Genomic DNA, 23,152 nt, shown 5'->3' with positions numbered 1-23,152 from the left:
AAATCCACGCTTGACTGAGTAGTAGGAAAGCGTGATGTGAAGGTCACTAATACAATCCATTTCTCCAATTTATATTGTGGTATTTTAGTGGTGTATTTAAGGCCGAAACCTGAATCGTCAGCTTTTTAGTGTTGTCTAGTACGACTTTAACTAAACTGTAAAACGTTCCCATTGTTTGGCCGATAGCTTGCGGGTGTATAAAAAATCAAACGTGGACTGTAAACTATTTATTTTGCGGGTGCGCTGGTAGCGCTGCGGAGCGTGTATGCGCTTTTGTTGTTTCACATCAACTGGCTCTTGGCTGATAACAATGACGCCAAGAAGCCAACGGGCGTAGCAACATACCGGCTTCAACATACCGGGCCACCTTGAAACATAGTTTCAAAATTTGCACATAAATTGACAAAAAACAGAATTAAACTATACATCTAATAAAAAGATAATTATAAAAACTAATGCAACATACATAAAATTTAAATATATATAATTATAAACAGATGTATAGATTCCTTGGTATAAACCGGATAACTAACACAAAACAAAAGAAAAGTCTAAAATAAAATAAAGAAAGTTAATCAGTCAATAGGTAAAACTGACAGTTTGTGAATGGGTCTTTTATAAGTTCCAGTCTCAGTTTTGACACTGACCACTCTTACCTTAGCATCAGCACTAGGAAAAACTTCTTGTATACGCCCTAATTTCCACTTCAAAGGTGGAATATTGTCCTCTTTAATGAGAACTAAATCGTTAATTTTCAAATTAGGCTGTTCTCGCAACCATTTGGGGCGCTGCTGTAAGCTGGAAATATACTCGTTAACCCATCTTTTCCAAAAATTCTGGAAAAGTTTTTGAGTCAACTGCCAACGTTTTAATGGGGATATGTTTTCGCTTAGAAGGTTCTCTTCTGGTATAGAGGAAAGAGCGGTTCCCACAAGGAAATGTCCTGGGGTAAGTGCTGAAAGCTCAGCGGGATCGTCCGATACTGGACACAAAGGACGAGAGTTCAAGCAGGATTCAATTTGTGCAGTAAGAGTTAAAAACTCTTCAAGGGTCAATTTATGATCACCTATTGTTCTTTTCAAATGCGATTTTGCGGATTTCACAGCAGCTTCCCAAATTCCTCCAAAGTGAGGTGCTGAAGGTGGGTTAAAGTGCCATTTAATTTGCTCATCGGCAAAATACTGATGGATGGATTCTTCTTTTTGAAGAGATTTAACTACTCGATTAATTTCCTTATTTGCAGCAACAAAATTTGAACCACAGTCTGAAAATAATTCATTTGGTTTTCCTCTTCGCGCAACAAATCTTTTTAGAGCTGCAATAAATGATTCAGCGGTTAAATTTCCAACAACTTCGATGTGCACCGCCTTTGTCGCGAAACACACAAATATACAAATGTACATTTTAACTGATCTAACTCCACGTCCAGATCGCGGTTTCACAAAAAATGGACCTGCATAATCCAGACCAGTCTTGGAAAATACTCTAGAAGGCGTTACTCTTGAAGGTGGTAATTGAGCCATTATCTGTGTCGCGGTTTTTTCTTTTAATCGAAAGCATTTTATGCATTTCCAGATTTGCTTTTTTATAACTGATCTAGCATTTACTATCCAAAATTCTTTGCGAATAACTGATAATAGTAAAAGTGCTCCAGCATGCAAGAAGGATTCATGATAATGAATTATAATTAGATTAGTTAATTGATGTTTTTTCGGTAGGAGAATAGGATGTTTTCTTTCATTCGATAATTGTGTATTTTCTAACCTACCGCCAACACGGATAAGGCCCTCTTCATCCAAAAACGGATTCAAGGAGAGGATCTTACTACTCGAAGAAATTGGTTTGCTATTTTTTAGCTGGTGATATTCGTTTGGAAATTCTTGTTTTTGTACTATTTTGACCAAAACGTTTCTAGCTAGTTTTATCTCATTACTAGTCAAATAACCATTTATGCGATTGTTCGGAGATTTACAGTTCATTATGAAGCGGAGACACCAAGCTATAATTCTTTTTAACTTAACGTATGCTGAAACATTGTAAATGATCGGAAAGTCAATAGGAGTTGTTTCAATCAAGCACGATGTCTTTTTGCGTTCTTCTTTGAGAGCGTCTGTTGAGAGAGGGATTTCCTCCAAATGCGATATTTTACCACTTTTCATCCAAGACGGACCCGACCACCACAAGTCTGATGAGGAAAGTTCTTGAGGATCCAAGCCACGGGAAATGAGATCTGCGGGATTGTTATGAGTAGAAATATGTCTCCACTGGTAGTTCTCAGTCAAGGTTTGGATCTTGGAGACTCGGTTTCCAACAAAGGTTTTAAGCTGGTGGGCTGGCGTTTTAATCCATGCAAGTGCGATGGTCGAGTCTGTATGCAAAATGACTTCGTCAATGTCCATTTTAAGAGAATTATAAACCTTTCTTATAAGTTGAGAAAGAAGTAAGCAAGCTGATAGTTCTAAACGTGGTATAGAAATGACTTTTATGGGTGCAACACGAGATTTGCTCGCAATAAGACGGCAAGTGCTAGATTCAGCTAGGCCTGGGCAGTACATGTAAACCACAGCTCCATACGCTAATTCCGAGGCATCAGCGTAACCCATTAAAACAGTTTTTGTAAAAAAGTCAGTTAAAATGTATCTATTAATGCGAATAGTTTCTATATGTTGCATAGATGATGCAAAATTAAGCCACTGACCTGCGATTTGTGGTGGAAGGGGATCGTCCCACGACAGTTTATGTACCCACAATTTTTGGAGAAATATCTTTGCTTTCGTGATGACAGGTTGCAAAAGGCCTAATGGGTCATACAGTCTTGCTATAAAACTCAGCACTTCACGCTTAGTGAATTTGGTGGTCATTTCTGGGATGGATACTTTAAACGTAAATTGATCTTCAATTGAATTCCACCTTACACCCAAAGTTTTGACACTCGCATCCACTTCTGATGCAAAATCATGCTCTGCTGGGTCACCTACAGGTAAACTGTTCCTTAACTCCCTTGAATTAGAGTTCCACTTATGAAGAGACATTCCACAAGTTGATAGAATATCGTTCAGCTGTTGTTGCACTTTCTGAGCACCTTCTAAACTTTGAGCACCTGAAACGATATCGTCCATATAAATATCTTCCAAAAGAACTAATGATGCCAGTGGAAATTGTAATTCATCCTTAGCCAACTGCTTGAGAGTTCTGATTGCGAGAAATGGAGCGCAAGCAGTTCCGTAAGTGACTGTCTTGAGTCTGAATGTTACCGGTTTTGCGTACTCTGAATCTTTCCACACAATTCTTAGAAGATCAAGCTGCGATGGATCTATTTTGATTTGTCGAAACATCTTTTGGATGTCTGCCGTGAAAGCATATTTATGTTTACGAAATCGAGTCATGATTTCGAAAATGTCCTCGACCACGTCCCCCTTCAAAATGACATCATTCAAGCTCACACCCGTTGAGGTACTTGATGAAGCGTTGAACACAACACGTAACTTAGTGGTTGCCTTCTCTGGACGATAAACACCGTGATGTGGGAGGTAATAGGTAATTTGATTACCGGAATTGCTTTCATTATCATCATATTTTTCCATATGATTCATGTCTAAGTACTCCTGCATAAATGATTTGTATAAATCTTGCATTTCTTGATTTCTGGATAATCTTTTCCATAGTTGATTCAGACGTCGCACAGCTAAGTCCTTGGACTCTCCTAAACGCTCAACGTCCTTAACTGGCATCTCTACGATGAATCGTCCATGCTCATCTCTGCGATAAGTATTCTGAAAATGTGATTCACAATACTTTTCTTCTTCACTCTGAATTTTTATTTTATAGTCTATATCCTCTATTTTCCAGAATTTTTCTAAGCAGTCTTCGACTTCTGTTTGAGTGGTTATGAAACCGCAGTGAATTTCTGGAGTGCGAGTATTTATTGCTCCAGTTGCAATGTATCCAAAAACAGTATTGCGAAACACCAAATCACTGTTTGCAACGCGGATATCTCCAGCCTTGATAATTTCGAAAAATACCTCCGCGCCTAAAAGCATATCTATTCTTCCAGTTACCGCGAAATTAGGATCTGCTAATTGTTGCGGAATTTCTAACTTATCTACTTTGAAGGATGTAACAGGAAGAAAATCGGTAATTTTGGATACCACTAAAAAATCAAGAGTTTTCAAAAAAGAACTATTACCATTACAAATTGTAGCTTGTATTTTTGATCTTATTGTAGTTTCGTTTCCGCCCAAACTCGAAACCCGATAATTTATTTTTTCTTGAGGTACATCTAATTTATTAGCGAAATTAGCTGTACAAATATTCGACATGCTGCCTGAATCTAATATCGCCCTACATTGAATATAAGATCCATTTAAAGGATTTAAAACCCAAATTAAAACAGTCGGAAGAAGCCCTGTTTTATTTTTCGAATTAATGCAAGATAAAGAAGCAGAAACAATTTCATTATTTTGTTGATGAATATTAAATACCGCTGCTTCGGGATTGAGGTTATGACCGTGAGAAGAAGAAGCCAAAACCGCAGAGTTGTTTATAGTTTCGCGTTCTTTATGGAGTAGTGTATTATGCTTTGAGTGGCATATGTAGCATAAATGTTTCGATTTGCAATTCAATAACTTGTGTTGACTGCTTAGACAATTTAAACACAATTTATGTTTTGATACCAGCTCACTTCTCTGATGACTATTCAATTTCAAAAAAGAATCGCACTTAAAGATAGGATGATTCATTTTACACAAAATGCATGATTGAGTTACACTTTTATTAATTAGAAATGTTTTCGTTTTTGGATTTCTCTCTTGACTTAACTTAAATCTTAAAGGAGTGGTTTTGCTAACATTTTCTAATATTTGAGCTCGTTTTTCCAAAAATGAAAATAAATCATCTAATTTAGGAACATCGTTTGAGCTAATATTTAATTCATACTGCCTTCGAGTTTCCCTATCCAATTTTTGAAGTACTATATTTAAAACAAAAATATCAGAAAGATCATTGCGATTATACTCCAAAATTTTTAATGCTCTTATATTTTTCTTTACACAATCAATTAAATTACGTAAGTCTTTAGCCGACTCATGCGTTAATTTTTCAATATCTAATATTGATTTAACGTGAGATTCTACTATTAACCTTTTGTTTTCGTATCTTTCTTCTAAAGCTGTATATAATGAAGTGAATGTATCATCTAATGTAATAAGATTTTTAGCTTCTCCGATTAAAGCTGAATTTAAATAGTGTAGTTTTTGTGCATTTGTCAACTGATTATTGGATGTAATAACATTATTGAATTGCAATTTGAAAGTACTCCATTCTTCACATTTACCCGAAAATTTCGGTAGCGGAATTTCTGGTAATTTTATGCTAACACTATTGTTTACAAAGCTTGAGGCCGTTAATTTCACTTGATTAACTGATTCTAAATAGGTTAAGCAATTTTTAATTTTGCACTTAGCACTAATGATTTTTTCGTTGTATTCTTCGCTAGTGCTAATTTCAGTTTCGAATTCTGCTGGAACCGAAATTAAATTTTCAATTTCAGAATTTAATGACGTCAAAATACTCTCCTTTTGACTTAATTGCTCAAATATTTCATTTAGTTCTGTTATTTCTTTAGTGTCACTTTGTATTACAGTATCTGCTTTTGTTATTAGTTTTGTAGCGCTAGTTCTGATTGTAGCGCGTTTCTTTCTACATTTCTCGATGTTATCCATTATTTATTAAATGAAATTATGCGGTAAATAAATGATGAAAATTTGCCTACCTTTCACTAATTCTATGGCTGGAGATATGCTGCGTTATTTCTGATGCGATGCGTGGTCAGTCCAATAATGAATGCGGGTTTTTTATTGTAAATTTGCGATATACTGGATCTTTATCCTCCTGATCGTTCGGACCAGTGTTTGGCCGATAGCTTGCGGGTGTATAAAAAATCAAACGTGGACTGTAAACTATTTATTTTGCGGGTGCGCTGGTAGCGCTGCGGAGCGTGTATGCGCTTTTGTTGTTTCACATCAACTGGCTCTTGGCTGATAACAATGACGCCAAGAAGCCAACGGGCGTAGCAACATACCGGCTTCAACACCCATAACAGCCTGTTGTGGGGCATGGAGGGTTACAGAAGTTCCGACTCGCCAATTTCGTGACCAACGACATGATTATTATGTTGCCAACATTGCGCTCGTTCACAACTATTTTGCCTATAACCACAGAGATCTCGCAACTTTTTAACTATCAAGTCTAACAAAACAATAAGAGAACATGAGGGGGAATTTAATACAAAGCTGCCTTACAATGTTTACTAAAGATTCTTTTGACAATGATAGTGAGGCAGCAGATTAAAGGCAAGAAAGTAATTAGCTATTTCTTAGATTTGTCTTGTACTTAACAACTCTACGTCACCATTCATAACTTTCGTGTATCTACTTTTTTTAATTATTTGTGTTACGGTTATTAAAAGTCTTTTAAATCAAAATTTTCTACAGTAATTAAAATACTAAAACATAAAGTTTACTAAAGTAAAGCGTTTTCGCTACAGCCTGTTGTGAGCTATAGGGAGGCTATGGATGCTTCACAATTTTGTAACTAATGGAATGAATGGTGGCAACGTGGTCATCATTGCGCACTGGCTACTTTTACTTCCCAGACAAGCTGGTACCCATAGATCTGAGGCTGAGCGAGCTTCAAGCTGCCCCCGGAAACCGAACATTATTAGTTAATGACACAGCTAGCTGCGCATAAACTTGTTACCATTGGAAAAAATCTTTCATAAAAGCGTAAAATTTAACAGGTATAATACGATGAGAAATTCGCTGAAACCTTACTAAAGTGTTAAATTGAGCCATGTGACGTTCACCTATTGTAACGTGCAATTAAGTCCACTAAAACGTGCTCCAATAAGGAAGTGTAATATCTGACAAACCACTGGACATAAATCGTTCAAACTTAGGAAAATGCTAACAACTGAATTTGCTTTGAGCATGCTATATTTTCTGTAATTGAAATAAAATATTTTTATTCACTTGTTTTTTTGTTCTCGTTTAATTTTACTTTTGGGGTGCTTCTTTATCACCCTGTAAGATAATAGTGTTCAGCTTAGCATCATATTAAGGCTTCAGCAAATTTAAACTAGAATATAGTTGAACAAGCTCAAATTTCTAACCTTGTAATAGAAAAATGGGGATTCTCCTTCTTAGTAATTAACGTACACAACCTTTAATAAACTTAGAATAATAAAATCACCATTTCTACATACAGGCCTTTTCATCTACAGTAAGGAACGTGATTAAAATGATAATATTTTATTCATTTTAAAATTCGATGAATTAAGAAACACCATAAAAAGGGAATCGGGACAACGCACTTCTGGATTGCACAATCTGGCAACAACATACGAACCACATAATAATTTATTAAGAATCAATTCTATTTGTCACTTAATAGAATATTTTAAAACTTCTATATGTTTAACTTAATGAACCAATACCAGATCGACAAACAAACGAATATTTTTTGTTTTATTTTAATCTATAGATAATATATTCAAAAATATATTAAGAGAGTCATCTTTTAATATTTACTTCATAAAAAATTCAGAATCTAAAGTTCTTAAAAACTAATTTTTAATTAAGCTGCATTATCAGTAATTTTTATATTTTTTCCCCTCACAAACTCTCTGCATTGATAGCTTTTATTTTTTTTGAAAATTTATTTTTTATGATTTAAGACTTTTTATGATTCAAGATTTTTTATGATTATTGAAGTGTTGTAAGACACTTCAGGGAACTATACGTTAAGGTATACCCATTTAAACTGCAAGTAGATAAACCACTTTGAGTGGTATTAAGACATATTCCAGCGAATATTGACTAGTATCGATGATTGAGATAGTATATTGATTTTTTTTGATGTCTATTGATTATTATATTGATTATATATATTTTCTTACCCAAAAATTGAATATGTTAGAAGTGTTGAACTCAGTCCAACTATAGATAATGCACTTCCAGAATAAGATATTATAGATAAAATAGTTTCATGTATATCGCTTGCCATTACTTGAGGTGTGAAGTCCTAAAACAGAATTAGTGTATTTATATTTCTCATTTCAAGCATTCAGTATATTTATAAATACAACATGAAATAATTCAAACAAAAACAATTTATGATAATTGATTTAATCATTATGTTTTTTATTAGGTCAAGTAGTAGTTTAAAGTAGTAATGAAAACGATTTATATTAATTGATTTATTCATTATGTTTATGAGTAGGACATGTAATTGAAATTAAAACAATTTATGCTAATTGATTTATTAATTATGTTTATAAATAGGACACGCAGTAATTGAAATTAAAACAATTTATACTATTTTATTTATTGTGTTTTTAAATTTAACATGAATTAAATGAAATTGGAGAAAAAAAATTATCGGGTTAATAAAAATGACCGATGATTTGAAGAGTCGATTGAGAAATGGGAAGGAGATAGAATTTAACCATTTCTTGCACTCTGTTTTGAAACCAAATATTCATTCTCCTCAAGTTTCAAAATTATCAAGTTTCTCAACAGATAGTGCTGCAGACTGGAAAAAAAAAACTATTAAACAATGTTGTCTACTGCATATTAGATCTTTCCAACTGTAATTATTTGAAGGAGTGTATGTTAATTTTGTTCGCATACTGTGACACGTTCTTGCTACAAATGGTGTTTCTTTTATTTATTTTGGTGCTTATATTAGCTGGCAGCTCCATCTTTTGTCAAGCTTTGTGATTGATTTTGAAACTTGGTGAGAATAAATAACTGACTTTGTAAAATGCTGCAAATAACGTGAATACCACTTGTCCAATAGAAAAACTTGCCAAGTGACATTCTGTAAAAGTTCAAAATTTTTGGTTCAAAATATGATAAAGGGAGAAGTAAATACAGAATACTTTTTTTTATATATTCCGCCAAGTTTTTGATAAGGGAGCTTATTAATGGGAAAAGTTGTTTTGTAAATAGCATTCCCTGTTGTAATATTATTTCTTTGTTTTTGAATTCAAAATGTTGCTTAACAATTTTCAGCAGTAAGGTTTTAAATTGTCATTAGAAAATGTTCTGTAACATTTCTAATGATACATATTTTTTTTTTATTACCAGAAGTGTTTTTAAAATTCTATGCACGATGTAGCGTCCTTAATATAGATTTTAAGAATAATCTATACTATGCATATCATAATATTTGCGTACTCAAAAGCGCCTCCAAATTTCCTAAATCGCGATTCAGGTTGGGAAATGCAATGAAGGGAAAAGGGTTAAAATCATAAAAAATATCCTATTGTACGAAAACTAAGGACGAATAAAGTCACAAGTCAATTGTTCCAAATTGTCAAAAATAATACCACCACATCCCCACGACACAAGAACATTGGGAAAAAAGAACAAAACTTACCAAAAAAGAAAAAAAAAAGAAATTCAAGGGATAAAAAGAACTTAATAGAAAACTTAGGTTTAATTCAGCAAAAGACCGAAACATCCATGTGACTGACAAAGAAAGTTCAGACTTTAACAGACCTTATTTCATTTCTGACTGTTTTGTAGGATTTACGTAACAAAGCTTTAAAAGAAATGTGGAGTCATGGCTTGTACTTGTCACTGTAGCGTCAATGGTATATTTGGAATCATTATCGGTGGCTGTTGACGAGCTGCCAAGCGCTTCCTTAGAGTGTTTTACATGCGCTTGATCGGATTTTGATATGGAGACCTTGCTGGCATTTCGATAAGTTGAATATTTTCCCTTTCCGACAGATTTGTAATGGCCACTTTACGATGAGGTGCAGCGTTGTCGTTCATGAAAAGTAACCGGGAACCCGTAGCATCTGTAACAAGTTGCACATGAAGAATTAGAATATCGATACAATAGTATGTAACTGAACCATCCTTGAATACGGGTACCAAGCATGATACTAACGAAAACACCTGCTTCCCTATACATGACCCTTTCGTTTATGATGATGGGGTTATTCCCCGTTCCTTTTTAGTCTTTCAGAATCGGTAGAAAAGCAAAATCTGTCTTCATCCGAAAAGCGTTCTAATCTCAATTGCTCTTGTCTCCTGTTCGGGTGTTCCCTGTTCCACAGAAAACGACATCTCCGATTAGTAGGCTAGGCTTTAATGGTACACACTGCAATAGTCCTCATGCAAATATGTAGATCACCATTGTGCCGCCTCCGGGCCACGGTGGAACGTGATATTGGATAAGTAGTCTGTTGCCTTTGTCTTTTAACTTCTCCCGTTATCTATTGTCTTCCGCCTACCCCCAACTGCAAATTTTTTGTGATATGTCATATTTCGTTAATGTTTTTATTTTCCTTGCTTAAATATTAACTTTCTACCCTAAAAGTATAAATTTTTTGCCTTAATTTCTTTTTTACCAGAGCTATTTTTATGAAAAACCTAATTTACAGCATTTTGAAGTTTGTATGGAATGGGATTTTAAATTTTCGCATAATTATCAGAATGACAAGCCTTTTCAGACCCAAAATAGGATCGGCTGTTCAACGACAGTTATAAAATAAAATAAAACCTTTTCAAAAAACTTATAAAATGTTTTTTTTTTTTTTTTTTTTTTTTTTTTTTTTTTTAAGTTTTAATGATAAAAAAACATCAAGTAAGTTACGAGTAGGAAAAGTTACTCTGTTTTCTTCGAGTTAACACCAGTATCGATTTTGAAAACATGGAATTGCGTAAAAAGAAATTAATATCACGTCTTAGATCAAAATATTATTAAGAAATGTATCTTACCAGAAGTACAGAAAATGCTGTTAGATGTGATGATTGGCAAATAATTTTAGTTTCCGTCTGATTTGTTTTCAAGCCCTCTGAAGACCAACTTTTCACTGAAAAACAACGCAAAATTACACATATAGGAACAAGAAAAACTAAATTTATCACAAACTGTAAATTCATTTCTAAAAAAATCAACTGTGTTTTATGTTACTGATTAATTAATGTTTACAGTAGGATATAATTTTAAAATGATTATTTCATTAATTTTTCTCGAATAGAGTTACTTTTTGTCGATCATGGTTATCTCTTAAAATTACAAATTTATGCCATGTTTAATCGAAGTTTAGAAAATAGCATTAGGGCTGGTTATATTTTTCAACTGAGAGTGTTTCTTATTGACCGCCCTTACTATGTAATGCTTAGAATCCTTGTATAAGTCGAGAAAGTATACACATTTGGAATACTAAGCTAATATATGAGTCAGGAAATACAAAAATGCTATTGAATTTTAACAACTGAGACTAAAAACATCAAAAACCGTTTGATTCTCGGAGAAAACAGAAGGGAGGAGAAAGGTGATTATTCATTCACAAAGTTAATAGTATTGGAAAGCACTAATTTTGTGGATATAATCGTGTGAACTAATGACAAGATTTTATGTTTTCGTTATTATTTTTTTAATTTCGGAAGATTTTCAATATATTTTTTAAAATTTTTAATATTTTTATCATTTTTTTTTCTTTCTTCCGAAACTATAAGTAGAAAACTATAAACATCGCTTTCGTACTGAAATTACATATAGCGTATACATTAAATAATTGAGTTAAAGTTCTTTTTTAATCATATTGAAAATAATATTACCTGGTTCATCCCAGTAGACACAAGTGGGTACTCTGCTTGTTTTCAAAGGGAGGACATAAATAAGTGGATTATTCATATTCTTCAATGAAACGTTTCCAACACTTATTTGAAGAACTGGCATATCTGAAATATAAATGAAATAATTCAAAGTAATGTTGGTTTAAACATGAATACAAAATAAATTCCTTTGTTGTTGTTGTTGTTGACGTATGCCTGTTAAGGCAGAGGGGTGCGATTGTTCTTGTTTTCAAGTGGCGCCCTCTATGGCCAAGAATTCGACTTTTGCCACACCCATACGTCACACCCGTTTATAGGGTGGGCCCATTTATACATCCATTCATTCATCCGCAGATCGTAATTTTGACCTGAATCAGAGAACGATCAATGATAAATACCTTTAACAGTAAGTTCCTTTAGCAATAATAAAGTCCTGTTCGAATAATATCTAAGTTTTTGATGCCCAAAATTTTATTCTATATATGATTTTAATTTATGGTATAATATGACATAACTTACAAAATACGCATGCAAGATTCTATACTAATTGTTTGTACAAAAAAAAGTATAAAGAAATTTTTATATAATGAATCAGCTCTTTACTGGATACGAAGTATTCGACGCTCAATATAGGAAAATAAATAAATAAATAAAAAGGTCACAATGAGAAGATCTCAGTAAAAAGGCTACAGGGAAAAATGTACCGAAGAAAATGCTATAATTGATAAAATTTCTCCTTTTCTCCTAAAATCTCCTTTTTTTTATATATTTATAATGAAAAAAAAAAATTTATAAATTGAAAGAAAATGTAAGCTAATTTAAACTAAGTAATCAGCTCAACTTTAAAATTTATTTATAATAGAGATGTTACATAGACTGCCTTCAAAATCATATTTAAAAAAAAAAGAAAAATACTTCTCACACCTAATCTGAATTATATTACTCTTACAATAAAAATAAAAAAAATGTTTTATCCGCTTTTTAAAAAAATATTTAAAATTAAAAATCGGTAAAAAGGTACAACCTCATTCAGTACCGTATGGGTACACTTTTTTTTTTATCTTCGGTTCTCTTTGCGGAGACTTTTTTAACCGGAATTTTTAAGCTGCAAACTTTATTTACCTTTCTTTTTACACCGGAAACTTTTTTCTTTATTTCACGATTGAAACTTATTTGGACTGAGATAATATAAGCTGTATCTTTCTTGCTTTAATGAATTTCAAATTAAACTTTTAACTTTTTGCGAGAGAAAAAAATTTGAACCCAAATTTTTGTCAAGAAGAGCCAAAATTGCGGTCATTGCATTCATGTTCAAAACGAATCTCGGTATTTTTCTCAGCTAAAATAATTAAAAATTTATAATGATTTGTAGAATAGTAAAAAATAAATAGGGCCTTGAAAAGGTTAAGCAATTGTTTCAGGAAATGCTTACTCTCAAATTATTGCTGCATAAAAAAAAGAAAAGAATTTTTTTTTTAAGATTTAAATAGAGAAGTTTTCTTGTAAAAGCGCAAGAACTTGCCTAAATTGATCAAAATAAGAAAGATATAAATTTAAAAATTAGTTCTGTTATGAAATTGCGAGGGTAAATTTCAAATCCTATTTAATGCTATTCTTAGCAAAACTTAATATTTTATGTACTACACACTCTTACTAATATTACAGTTACTTACTGATTTCTTTTTCTTTTGTCTGATTATTAGGCTTTGGAGCTGTTGACTTATCATTTGTAGCTATTTCTTTTTCTGTAGGTTTCTCTTCATTGCGATTTAAGTTCTGTTTTGTTTGGAACAGTTTGTCATTGTAGTAAATGACAAATTTTACTCGAACATTGCCTTCCATTTGCCGATGAGCTTCTTGTAAAGCTTCTTTAGGCACAAAGACTTGAAACACCTTTGGAAAAAAAATGGCCATGTTAATAGACATTACTTTTTTAAACGGGTTACAAATTTTAGGAATGTACAGTGCGAAAAAAAAAATGGATCACTCTGAATAACTTTTGATCTAATGATCAGATCTTCACGTTCTAGAACTCAATCTTAATGGCTCGATTGGGTAACCTCAACTATGCTAATTAATAAGTGCAGACGATATTGTAAAATACGAAATCAGACACAAAAACGTAATTTCTCTGAATAAACATTCCCTTTTTTCGACGGATTCAGACTTCTGACCCTCAAAATATAGGGGATAGTCGCAATCTGGGGAATATGGTCCCAGTAGTTCGGTCAGGAGAGCGGTCCAAATTTTTGCCCCTTTAATGTTAATTTTACTTTTTATGTATTTCGCTATATCTCGAAAACTTTTTCAGCTAATTGAAAAATTTTTGCTCACAATTATGAAATTCGTTTGTCAGAAGATAGTTCCATGCAAAAAATAACCTTTATTAAATATTTATTATTTTTTATTATTTTATTTAATAATAATAATCAAAGAAATTTTGAATTGTAAGGTATACATCATTTCAAAGAGTATAATTTTGCATCATTTCAAAGAGTATAATTTTACTTGGCAAAGTACAAAATTTTAGCAAAATTGGTCGTATAGTTTCTGAGAAATCGAATTTCAAATATCTGACTTTTTTGGCCAAACGAGCATCTTACTCGCACTTCCTCTGCGAAAGCTTCGGTGTAACACTAAAATAAATTATATATAACTGAGATTCATATTTACCGGAACTTTTTCTGAAGGGGTGGGGGCCCGAGTTGGTGGAGGAGTTGTTTTATTTTCAGATGCGGACATCACTTCAGAACCATCTTCAGGCGCTTCTCTTGCAGTAGTTTCTTTATCTACCACGGCATTCCCTTTTGTTGGTGCTGTAAGCTCAAGATGATCACTTTCAGTATCTTCTTCAAATTCTGGAAACCATTCCATAGAGTGAATTATAACGTTAGGTGTAACTATATTGACAGATGATCCTGGTTTTAATTCAACATTAGAGGCAAAATCATCTACCATTTGAAGGGCGCTAAAATTAAATAAAACAAAATAAAATTATGTCATTTAATTGAAGTTTACAATTAAAATTGAAATAATCATAATTTAAACAAGTTAATAAGCTTCATTATATTTTATCAAAATATTGCATATATATATTTAATGATGTATTTTTTTAAATTTGCATGAAAATTTATCTCATGTTCTCGCAAATCATGACAGCTAAAAATGACAAATCTTAATAGCGTTCAACCTTGGTTACATTTTAATTTTTCAATGCTTTAAAACACTACTCCTTTTGAGTTTGACCTTATTCCGATAAATAATTGTATGGGTAATTACTCATTCTTTTGTTGTTGTTGTGCATGCCTGTTTTAGGTCGAGGGGTGCGATTGTTCTTATTTTCCGGAGGTGCCATCTATGGCCAAGAATTCGACTTCTGCCACACCCATTCGTCGCTCCCGTTTATAGGGCGGACCCATTCATACATCCATTCATTCATCCACAGATCGTAATTTTGACCTGAATCAGAGAACGATACGATCGATCGCCAATCCAATATCCCCAGAGGTATTGATTTGTTATGGGAACATGGAGGTCTTTGCGGCTCGACAGATTTAACGTGCATCAATCACCATTTACTACACGAGGAGTCTTCGGCCGGCGGGGTTCGAATCCGTGAACTCTCGGACATGGGCCCAGTGCTCTACCGACCAGGCTATCCCGGCCTACTCATTCTTTTGTGACAAGTATATAGCGACGGTTAAGGACAGAATTCCGAATTTCGGTTCACACGGCAATAGTTATGTTTCTCAATCAATGCGACCACCCAGCCTCAAAAACTAGATTGCGCTATGCAACATTACTCTAATATTCCTTTTTCAGAAAAGGAAGGGAAGGAAATGGTTGAGTGGGAAGCTGTGAGTATTACACATGTCTGTGTGGGATGTCAACAGTGCATCCTAAAGTAATTTGTTGCCTTAACATTTAAAAGCTGAGTTATATTTGAGTCATGTTTCGTTAAGTTACATCTGAACTGTAGAGTGTAGCTTAGTTAGTTTATTTATTGGTTTAATTGCAACTAGCGTGAGAGATGGAAAGTATTAAAGTTAACCACCCAAGTGATTCGGTTGGATATGAATAGTGCAGTGATATGTGTGGTGTTGCCATCTATGGCTGCATGAAAGAATTGTGTGTTCCTATTGTCGAAATTCATCAATTGTGGTGAAAATGTAGCAAATACAAAAACAGAATCCCGTATCTGCAGGTTCACACAGCTGAGCTTTCACCCAGCTTCAAAAGACTAAGTTGTTTTATGAAGCGTCGCAACACATTTTCTAAAGAATACTCCCAAAAGATAATAATTATAATATATAGTAGTAATTACCTTTCACTAAAAGTGCTAAAGGTATTGTTCTCATCTTTCCTAATTACGCTTTCATTAGCTTCCATTATATTGCTGATGACCATCAGCAGTCCTTCAGCAAGCTAAAAAAGAGAAGAAAAAAAAATGGCAATTAGAATTAACAGTTTATTTTTATAATAGTCCTTATAAATGAATAAAAAAAAGTCTCTTCTATAGAACGACACTAGTTGCTGTTTACTAAAAATTGCTCACTCTAAGCATAAAAAAGACTAGGAAAGTAATCAACCCCCTGTAAATTTTTTTCAATACAATTCACTAAAAATATCCCGATTGACAGAATGACCAGAAAAGTCATTTGAGATATTGTCTGATGAGATGATAAAGTACTGATATATTTATCTTTTTTTCTTAAAAAATCTTTTTTTCGAGACCGATCTCAACTGCCAGAGGGATGCTGACGGCGAAAGACGATGATAAATATGTTTTTAATTACCTTTATTTAATTTTTATAAATAAAGTTATGACGGATATTCACTCTACTCGGCAGTATCTTTTGAACTATGCGAATTAAAAAAACACCTCTCAATCAAAATGAGGGGGCAAAGGTAATTTAGAACATATATTTGCTTGTTTTAACATTTTTAAAAATATTTTTTTGCTACGTTAAAAACAATTTCCAAAATCATTTAAATCTGTTTTCAATATTTTAAACAAATTTTTTTTTAATTAAAAGTAACTTTTAAAAAATATAAAAATAGACAAATGTAGTCATTAAAACAATAATTTCCTTTCAATCTTTTCCTCCGGCACTCAAACAGACTTTGATTCTCTCAGTCTCTCTTCTTTAGTAATGATTCGTTAAATTAAGGTAGAGATATTTTTATGTTTCGTTGTTCCCTTTCTGTGTATACTTAATTTTTTAACTTCAATTTTGACAAAGAATCTAAAATTATATATTAAGGGTGGTTATTACAATGCATTCTATATCTATCAATTATAAATCTATTGAATAAAAATATACATTTAATCAACACAAGCTAAAGTAACTCACACTAAAAACAAGCTTTAAGTTAATAAAGTACTATTGTAAGTAGTCTTAACATTCCTAATCTTAACATTCCTTGTCTTAGCATTCCTTGTCTTAGCATTCCTAGTCTTAGCATTCTTAGTCTTAGCATTCCTAGTCTTAACATTTTTCTTCATCTGTTTGAAAACTTTTAAATCAATAAACAAATGCTTTAATTTTCCATACAACTTATTCCTTCAATGTCAATAAGAAAAATCTTGATATATCTTCCCCTGCTTAAGTCTATCAAAATTATAAGGCAACGAAGTTAAAATATCGTCAACAGTAAATACCAAAAGGATAGGCTGTTCAATGCTAATCATTAAATAATATAAAATGTTCTAGAGCCAATAAAATATTTTAGAGTAAAAAATTAAATATTATTAATTTTTTACCTTTTTGTCTTGTGAAGCGTACTTGGAAATAGTTTCAATTCCTTGAGACGCCGCTTCTAAAGATTCCGAGCTCAAATATTTAGGATTTTTTGTAATTGAATTCAGTTCATTGGCCAACTCATCGGCCACTATGAAACCCTAAATAAAAAAGTGTTGTAAATATTTAATAAAACAACATGGAAACAAACATAAATATAGCATCACGATGATAATAACAAAATAGTGTTGCAAATATTTAATTAAACAACATGGAAACAAACATGAATCTAGCATCATGATGATAAAAAATGTATTTTTGTTTTAAATATTAAAATTTTTTAAATCTCAAGAAGAAATTTTAAAAATGAAAACTGTCTGAAATTTACATTTTGCTTAAAAGGCATGAAAATAAAACAGAAGATAAAATTATGGCACATAATCAGTTTCATTTTACGTTGCATTAGAGCTGCACAATGGGCTATTGGCGACGGTTTGGGAAGCATCCCTGAGGATGATCCGAGGACATGCGATCACAATTTTGATCCTCTGCAGAGGGGATGGCACCCCCGCTTCGGTAGCCCAACGACCTGCGCGCGAAGTCGAGCACTTTACGGTAGCACAGTTTAACGAGGACCAATACCGCACACCCTCGGTCCCTACGCAGACTGATCCAAGTGGGTCACCCACCCGCACACTGACCGCAGCCAGTGATGCTTGACTTCAGTGATCTGGCACACAATCAAAATAATAAATAACGCTTCACAGAGTTTTGAATTTAAACTTAGTCGATCGCTAAAGTTTTTGAAAATATTAATCTAAATTTCGTGATGGGAAAGTTTATGTGTTTAACCAAAATTCGACATAGGGAAAGCAGACAATAAACAAATATTTTTCGTCCTTTTTGCATTTTTGAACAGGAAGCTCTCGTATATAATAATGTGTTTTAGCAAAATAATAATAAGTTAAAAATTTTTAAAGCTTTTTTTTTTGTTTTTTTTGTTTTCAAAAAATATTGAAAACACATCACAAAGTATGAAACGCGAGCATTGTATGGAATGCCTAGGTATTTGTGTAATAATACCGGGTGTTTTTAGGCAAAGTATGAAATATGAGAATTATTACATACTTTCCTTTATTACTTTAATATGAGAATTATTACATATTGGTAAAGTATGAAAAAAGGTCTTGATATGTCTATTATATAAATGAAGCGCATTCCTCAAAAATATAAACGTTATTTTGAAAAAATAATGAGAATGCCTTTAAAATTTTTTTTATGGCTTTCTTATTAAGGGAAACAAAATTTTCATATAAAAAACTGAAATAACCTACTTGTTGCAACATGGTAGGCTTGAATGACATTTTGAATTACATTCGAAACGATTCGGACATGAATTTCATACTTTGTCAATTTCTCACTAGGCATTCTATGGAATACCTTGGAAATGTGTGAAATAGGAATCGTTTCATACATTGCCGGGTTGTTATAGGCATTATATACAATGCCGGATTTCAAACTTTGCCTGTAACATATATGCGTAGCATAATTCAAGATGGATGATGCTCCATAGCATATTTTAAGCATGTACGGATGCAAGTTTTAATATTTTAAATAGTTAACAAATAATTTGTAATTTCTAAAAATTTTAGAAGGATTCTAATAATATCACTTAATTATCAATCTTTGCAATATAAATAATATGGTTATTTTTCTTCTCTCATTGTTGTCACATCACACATCTTAACTACTGGCTACCAAATATTAAACAAAATCTAAAACAAATACACTGCCCTTCAATAATAGAAGAGACACTTTCAGTTTTTGACATTTCTTAAAATTTCTCAAGAAATACTCAGAGGATTATTTTGTCACTTTAGAGTTGTTTAGTTCATGCGATTTTTCAAACTTAGCAATAAGATTTAAAGCCTTCAGAGGTTTTATGGACCGACAATAAATATAGAAAGTAAACAAGTTTTTTTGAAACACTATGACACAAAGACAAGCAATAAGCTTGTTACTTGTATAAATTGCTTTGTATTCTATTTTCAATTACAGCATAAAATTTTGTAAGTCTAATATTTATAGAGATATGGACAATTTTATAAAAAAAACTAATTGTTTTGTCTTGCGTTTTTTTGCTATAATTTAAAAAATATTCCGTAAAATTAATCGATATTCTTAGGGCAATTTAAAAATTAAATGCAAAAACTTTGCTTTGAAATTTATTTTTAAAATATAGCTCAAAATTATCAGAGGTTTTCCACAAATTTTATCATGTAGTATTGCAAATGACACTACCTTATAAATAGACAGCAAGAACGAAACACAATTTGTGGAAACCCCTGATTATTTTGAGCTTTATTTTAAAAAGTGCAAAAACTACGTAGAAAATTGCTCAAAACTTTTAACATTTTTAAGATATTCAAAAAAGACTGTTTTCATTAGTTGCCAAATACGATTCACAACAAAATTATGAAAAAATAACTTAAAAATTTTTTTTGTGCATGCGCAATACAAAAGTACTCCTTTAAATTATTTATATCTTGTGTAGTTTTACTCAACCTTTTTTAAAATAAAATTTTTGCATTTAATTTTAAATTGCTCCAAAAATTTTGATTAATTTTACCGAGCATTTTTAAAGTTATAACAAAAAACGAAAGGAATTTTTTTTTTCAAATATAAAAATGTCTATATCTCTATAAATATATAAGCTAGAATTACGAAATTTTATGCTGTGTTGCAAATAACAATTAAAGTAATCGATACAAGTTGCTAGCTTATTGCTAGATTTTTTGGCATAGGGTGTTTTAAAATACTAGATTTCTTTCGTAATTTATTGTCTTTCCCTTGAACCTTTGAAAGCTTTAAACTTTATTGCAAAGTATGAAAAATCACATGAACTAAAGAACTCTAAAGTTACAAAATAATTCATTGAGTATTTCTTGAAAAATTTAAAAAAATATATGTCAAAATGTGAAAGTGTCTCGCCCATTATTGTAGGGTAGTGTATTCAATTACTGTTCATGCATTAAGCATTACTGATTTAAATACATTACATACATTACTGATTTAATGTTACTTTCCCACAAATATTCCGTTTAGTTAATTTCTTAAGAGGGAGTCAGATTTAAAGAAAAACTGTACGAGATATATATTTTTTCTATAGCTCATTTTCAAAGATTCAAACGGAAACAACTAATTCCTAGTTTTTTTCTTCTTTAATGTTCTAATTATTCTGTTTGTTCAAATTATTTTGGAACAGATAAATCCACCAATACATTTATTATAACGCCAATCTCCCCCCCCCCAAGAAAAACTAGCGCTAAGCAACAGTTGTCAATATCCGTGTGAACTGTGAAACATGACGAATTATGTTTTCTTCTCTGTTCCTTACGAAAGTGAGCTTTATTCATTGGGTCACGATATAGTCGGTACTTATCGAGTATCGTTTTTTTTATAATTTATCGAACATCGGTATATTTCGGAATTATCATTTGTAGATATATTTCGATATTTATCGTATTCACGACAGATCGTGAGAATGTATTCTTAATATGGTTATGGCGATAAATAAATAATATGGATATGCCACGATATATCGCCAAGCTCTACTTGAGTCCATGTCATAAGACTATGACTGATTCCTTTAATCAATGTTTATCGATCAAGGTTTGCACAAAAAATGAAGACATTAGTGGACGACGCTATGTCAAAGTATCATAGTGCGAAAGGTACACTCGGCGTCCCGGCAACTAAAAAAGGCGAGGATGAGCAAGTTCAAAAGGAAAACGATGCGAATTATCTTTACGACGTTGAAGGATGCGTGGGATACAGAGGTTTTACTCCAAAAGCACACTGTGACTACTTTCTACTACGTCGATGTACAGTCGGCAAAAAAAAAGATACCCTCAATATTTTTTGTTCCTAACGATCGGATTTTCACGAACTAAGTGTCAATCTTATTGGTTCCTAGGGGGGACGTCAAATATGATAATTAATTAGTGCTAACTATTAATTAAGTTATAAAATGAGACACAAAAATGTACTTTCTCTGAATAAAGCATTTTCGATTACATATTAGCAATCCTGATACCCTTCAATTTCAAATAATTTGGATCGTAAATCGGGTCGCAATAAAGATTTATATATTTGGCGATAGTCCCTGAAAACGGCCAAGTAAAGTCGCTACCACAAATGAATATTTTAAGATAACCCATAGACTAATTCAAGGGAGAAATACTTAATTTTAGACTATAAAAAAATTAAAATAATGTTCTGTGATTACTCGGAAAGGTTTAATTAATAATAGTTAAAAACTATAATGTTCTGTGATTACTCGGAGAGGTTTAATTAATAATAGTTAAAAACTCGAAGCTTCTAGGTAATTGACAATTTTAGCAATTGACAAGTAAATAATTTGCATATTTGATTTCACCCCAAGAACCATTAAGATTGACACTTAGTACGTGAAAATCCGATCATTAGAACGAAAATGATTCTGGGTGATATCTTTCTTTTTTCTCCGACTGTACTGAAAAGATTAAAGACTACGGTAACAAACGAGCAAAAAGACATGGACGCTATCAGAAAGGATATTTGCCGATTTGAGACACATGAATCCGAGAGTTCCTGATGTAGCACAACGTGTCAACACGGCTTGATTCTGTGCACTGATATCGTCGATATTCTTTTCAAGTTTATTTCTTAACTTTCGGGAATCGCTTGGTATATGAAAATTAGAAAACCAATTTTGAAAAATTTTGCTACAATGTTCCCCCTAAAGTAAAGGGTAAAAATATGAAAAATCGAAGGTAAAACTCACTTTTCCTTTACATAAAGATGCATTTACAGGACTCCATGAAGCCTTATTTTCATCTAGAACGCATTCCCTCGAGGCAATAGCTTCAAGTGCGGTATCTAGAGTCCCAAATGGACATTTTACTGTTGCAATTGTAGAATGATTTGTCGCATTCCAATAGTAAACTCCAGAATCAGTATCCGTTCTTCCTGCAGGACACTGCACTATAAAAATAAATGTAACTCAGATTAGTGGTGTGTATTTAAATTTGTCTTAAGGAATATTTTTTAAAAATATTTCTAAAAAGTTAGTGAAAAATATTAAACTAAGAGACTAGGACATTGAGAGTTTTTACACTATTATGGTGATTTTTTACAAACTTGGCTTAGCCTATCTTGTATTTTTTAAATCATTTAGTTGTTACAAATATTTTCAAAAATATGTATACTTGTGGAGAAAATAAATAATACAAAAATACAAAATAAGCTCTTTAAATTAAATAATCAAATGTTATTAATTTGAAAATAGAACTCCCTAGTTCATATGGGTCGGTGAAAAATGATTAATATAGTTGTGTTAATTGCAATTTTTTTTAAAGTTACAATTTGATTAAAAATAAATTCAGACATTTATAAGCTGTTAGAAATGAGAAGCTTATTAGGAAAAAGAAGGCAGAGAAATTTAAAATACCTTATCTCTTGGGAAATGGGACGCGCTTTTTTTTTTTAAATGTTAAGTTGAATCAAAAATTTAAGCTGTTAAAGATAAATTGTACCCCATGTTTGTAATAAGAATTTTAAGTTATGGATAGCTAAAGTTAAAATGTCATTTCTTCAGTACATATTTTACAGAAAAATTGGTTTTTATTGCAACATCTTAAAGTTAAGTGCAATGGGAATAAGTGAGAGATGTCCAGACGTAAAATTGTTTAGATATATTAAATTATCACTTTCAATACGAATTTATATGCAATATGG

The 23,152-nt window shown here is 32.2% G+C and overlaps 1 protein-coding gene across 3 annotated transcripts in view; it reads right to left on the bottom strand.

Annotated features, from left to right (window-relative positions):
• Positions 1–23,152, bottom strand: part of LOC107446649 (uncharacterized) — a 124,129-nt gene that overhangs the window by 8,068 nt on the left and 92,909 nt on the right. For all 3 annotated transcript variants that reach the window (XM_043043937.3, XM_043043936.3, XM_087154641.1), the window contains exons 7-14: positions 22,200–22,399; positions 17,398–17,535; positions 15,958–16,058; positions 14,307–14,601; positions 13,307–13,526; positions 11,637–11,759; positions 10,791–10,885; positions 7,955–8,079 (exon numbers count right to left, since the gene is read on the bottom strand). In XM_043043937.3, coding sequence (XP_042899871.2) covers positions 7,955–8,079; positions 10,791–10,885; positions 11,637–11,759; positions 13,307–13,526; positions 14,307–14,601; positions 15,958–16,058; positions 17,398–17,535; positions 22,200–22,399 — 1,297 coding nt within the window. The remainder of the gene's footprint in view (positions 1–7,954; positions 8,080–10,790; positions 10,886–11,636; positions 11,760–13,306; positions 13,527–14,306; positions 14,602–15,957; positions 16,059–17,397; positions 17,536–22,199; positions 22,400–23,152) is intronic.

The sequence above is a fragment of the Parasteatoda tepidariorum genome, chromosome 11 (assembly GCF_982258835.1).
Source record: "Parasteatoda tepidariorum strain Cologne lab strain chromosome 11, Ptep-v5.0, whole genome shotgun sequence".
NCBI lineage: Eukaryota > Metazoa > Arthropoda > Arachnida > Araneae > Theridiidae > Parasteatoda > Parasteatoda tepidariorum.
Note: the sequence above shows the minus strand (reverse complement) of the source record. Positions and strands in the feature narration are given on the sequence as shown.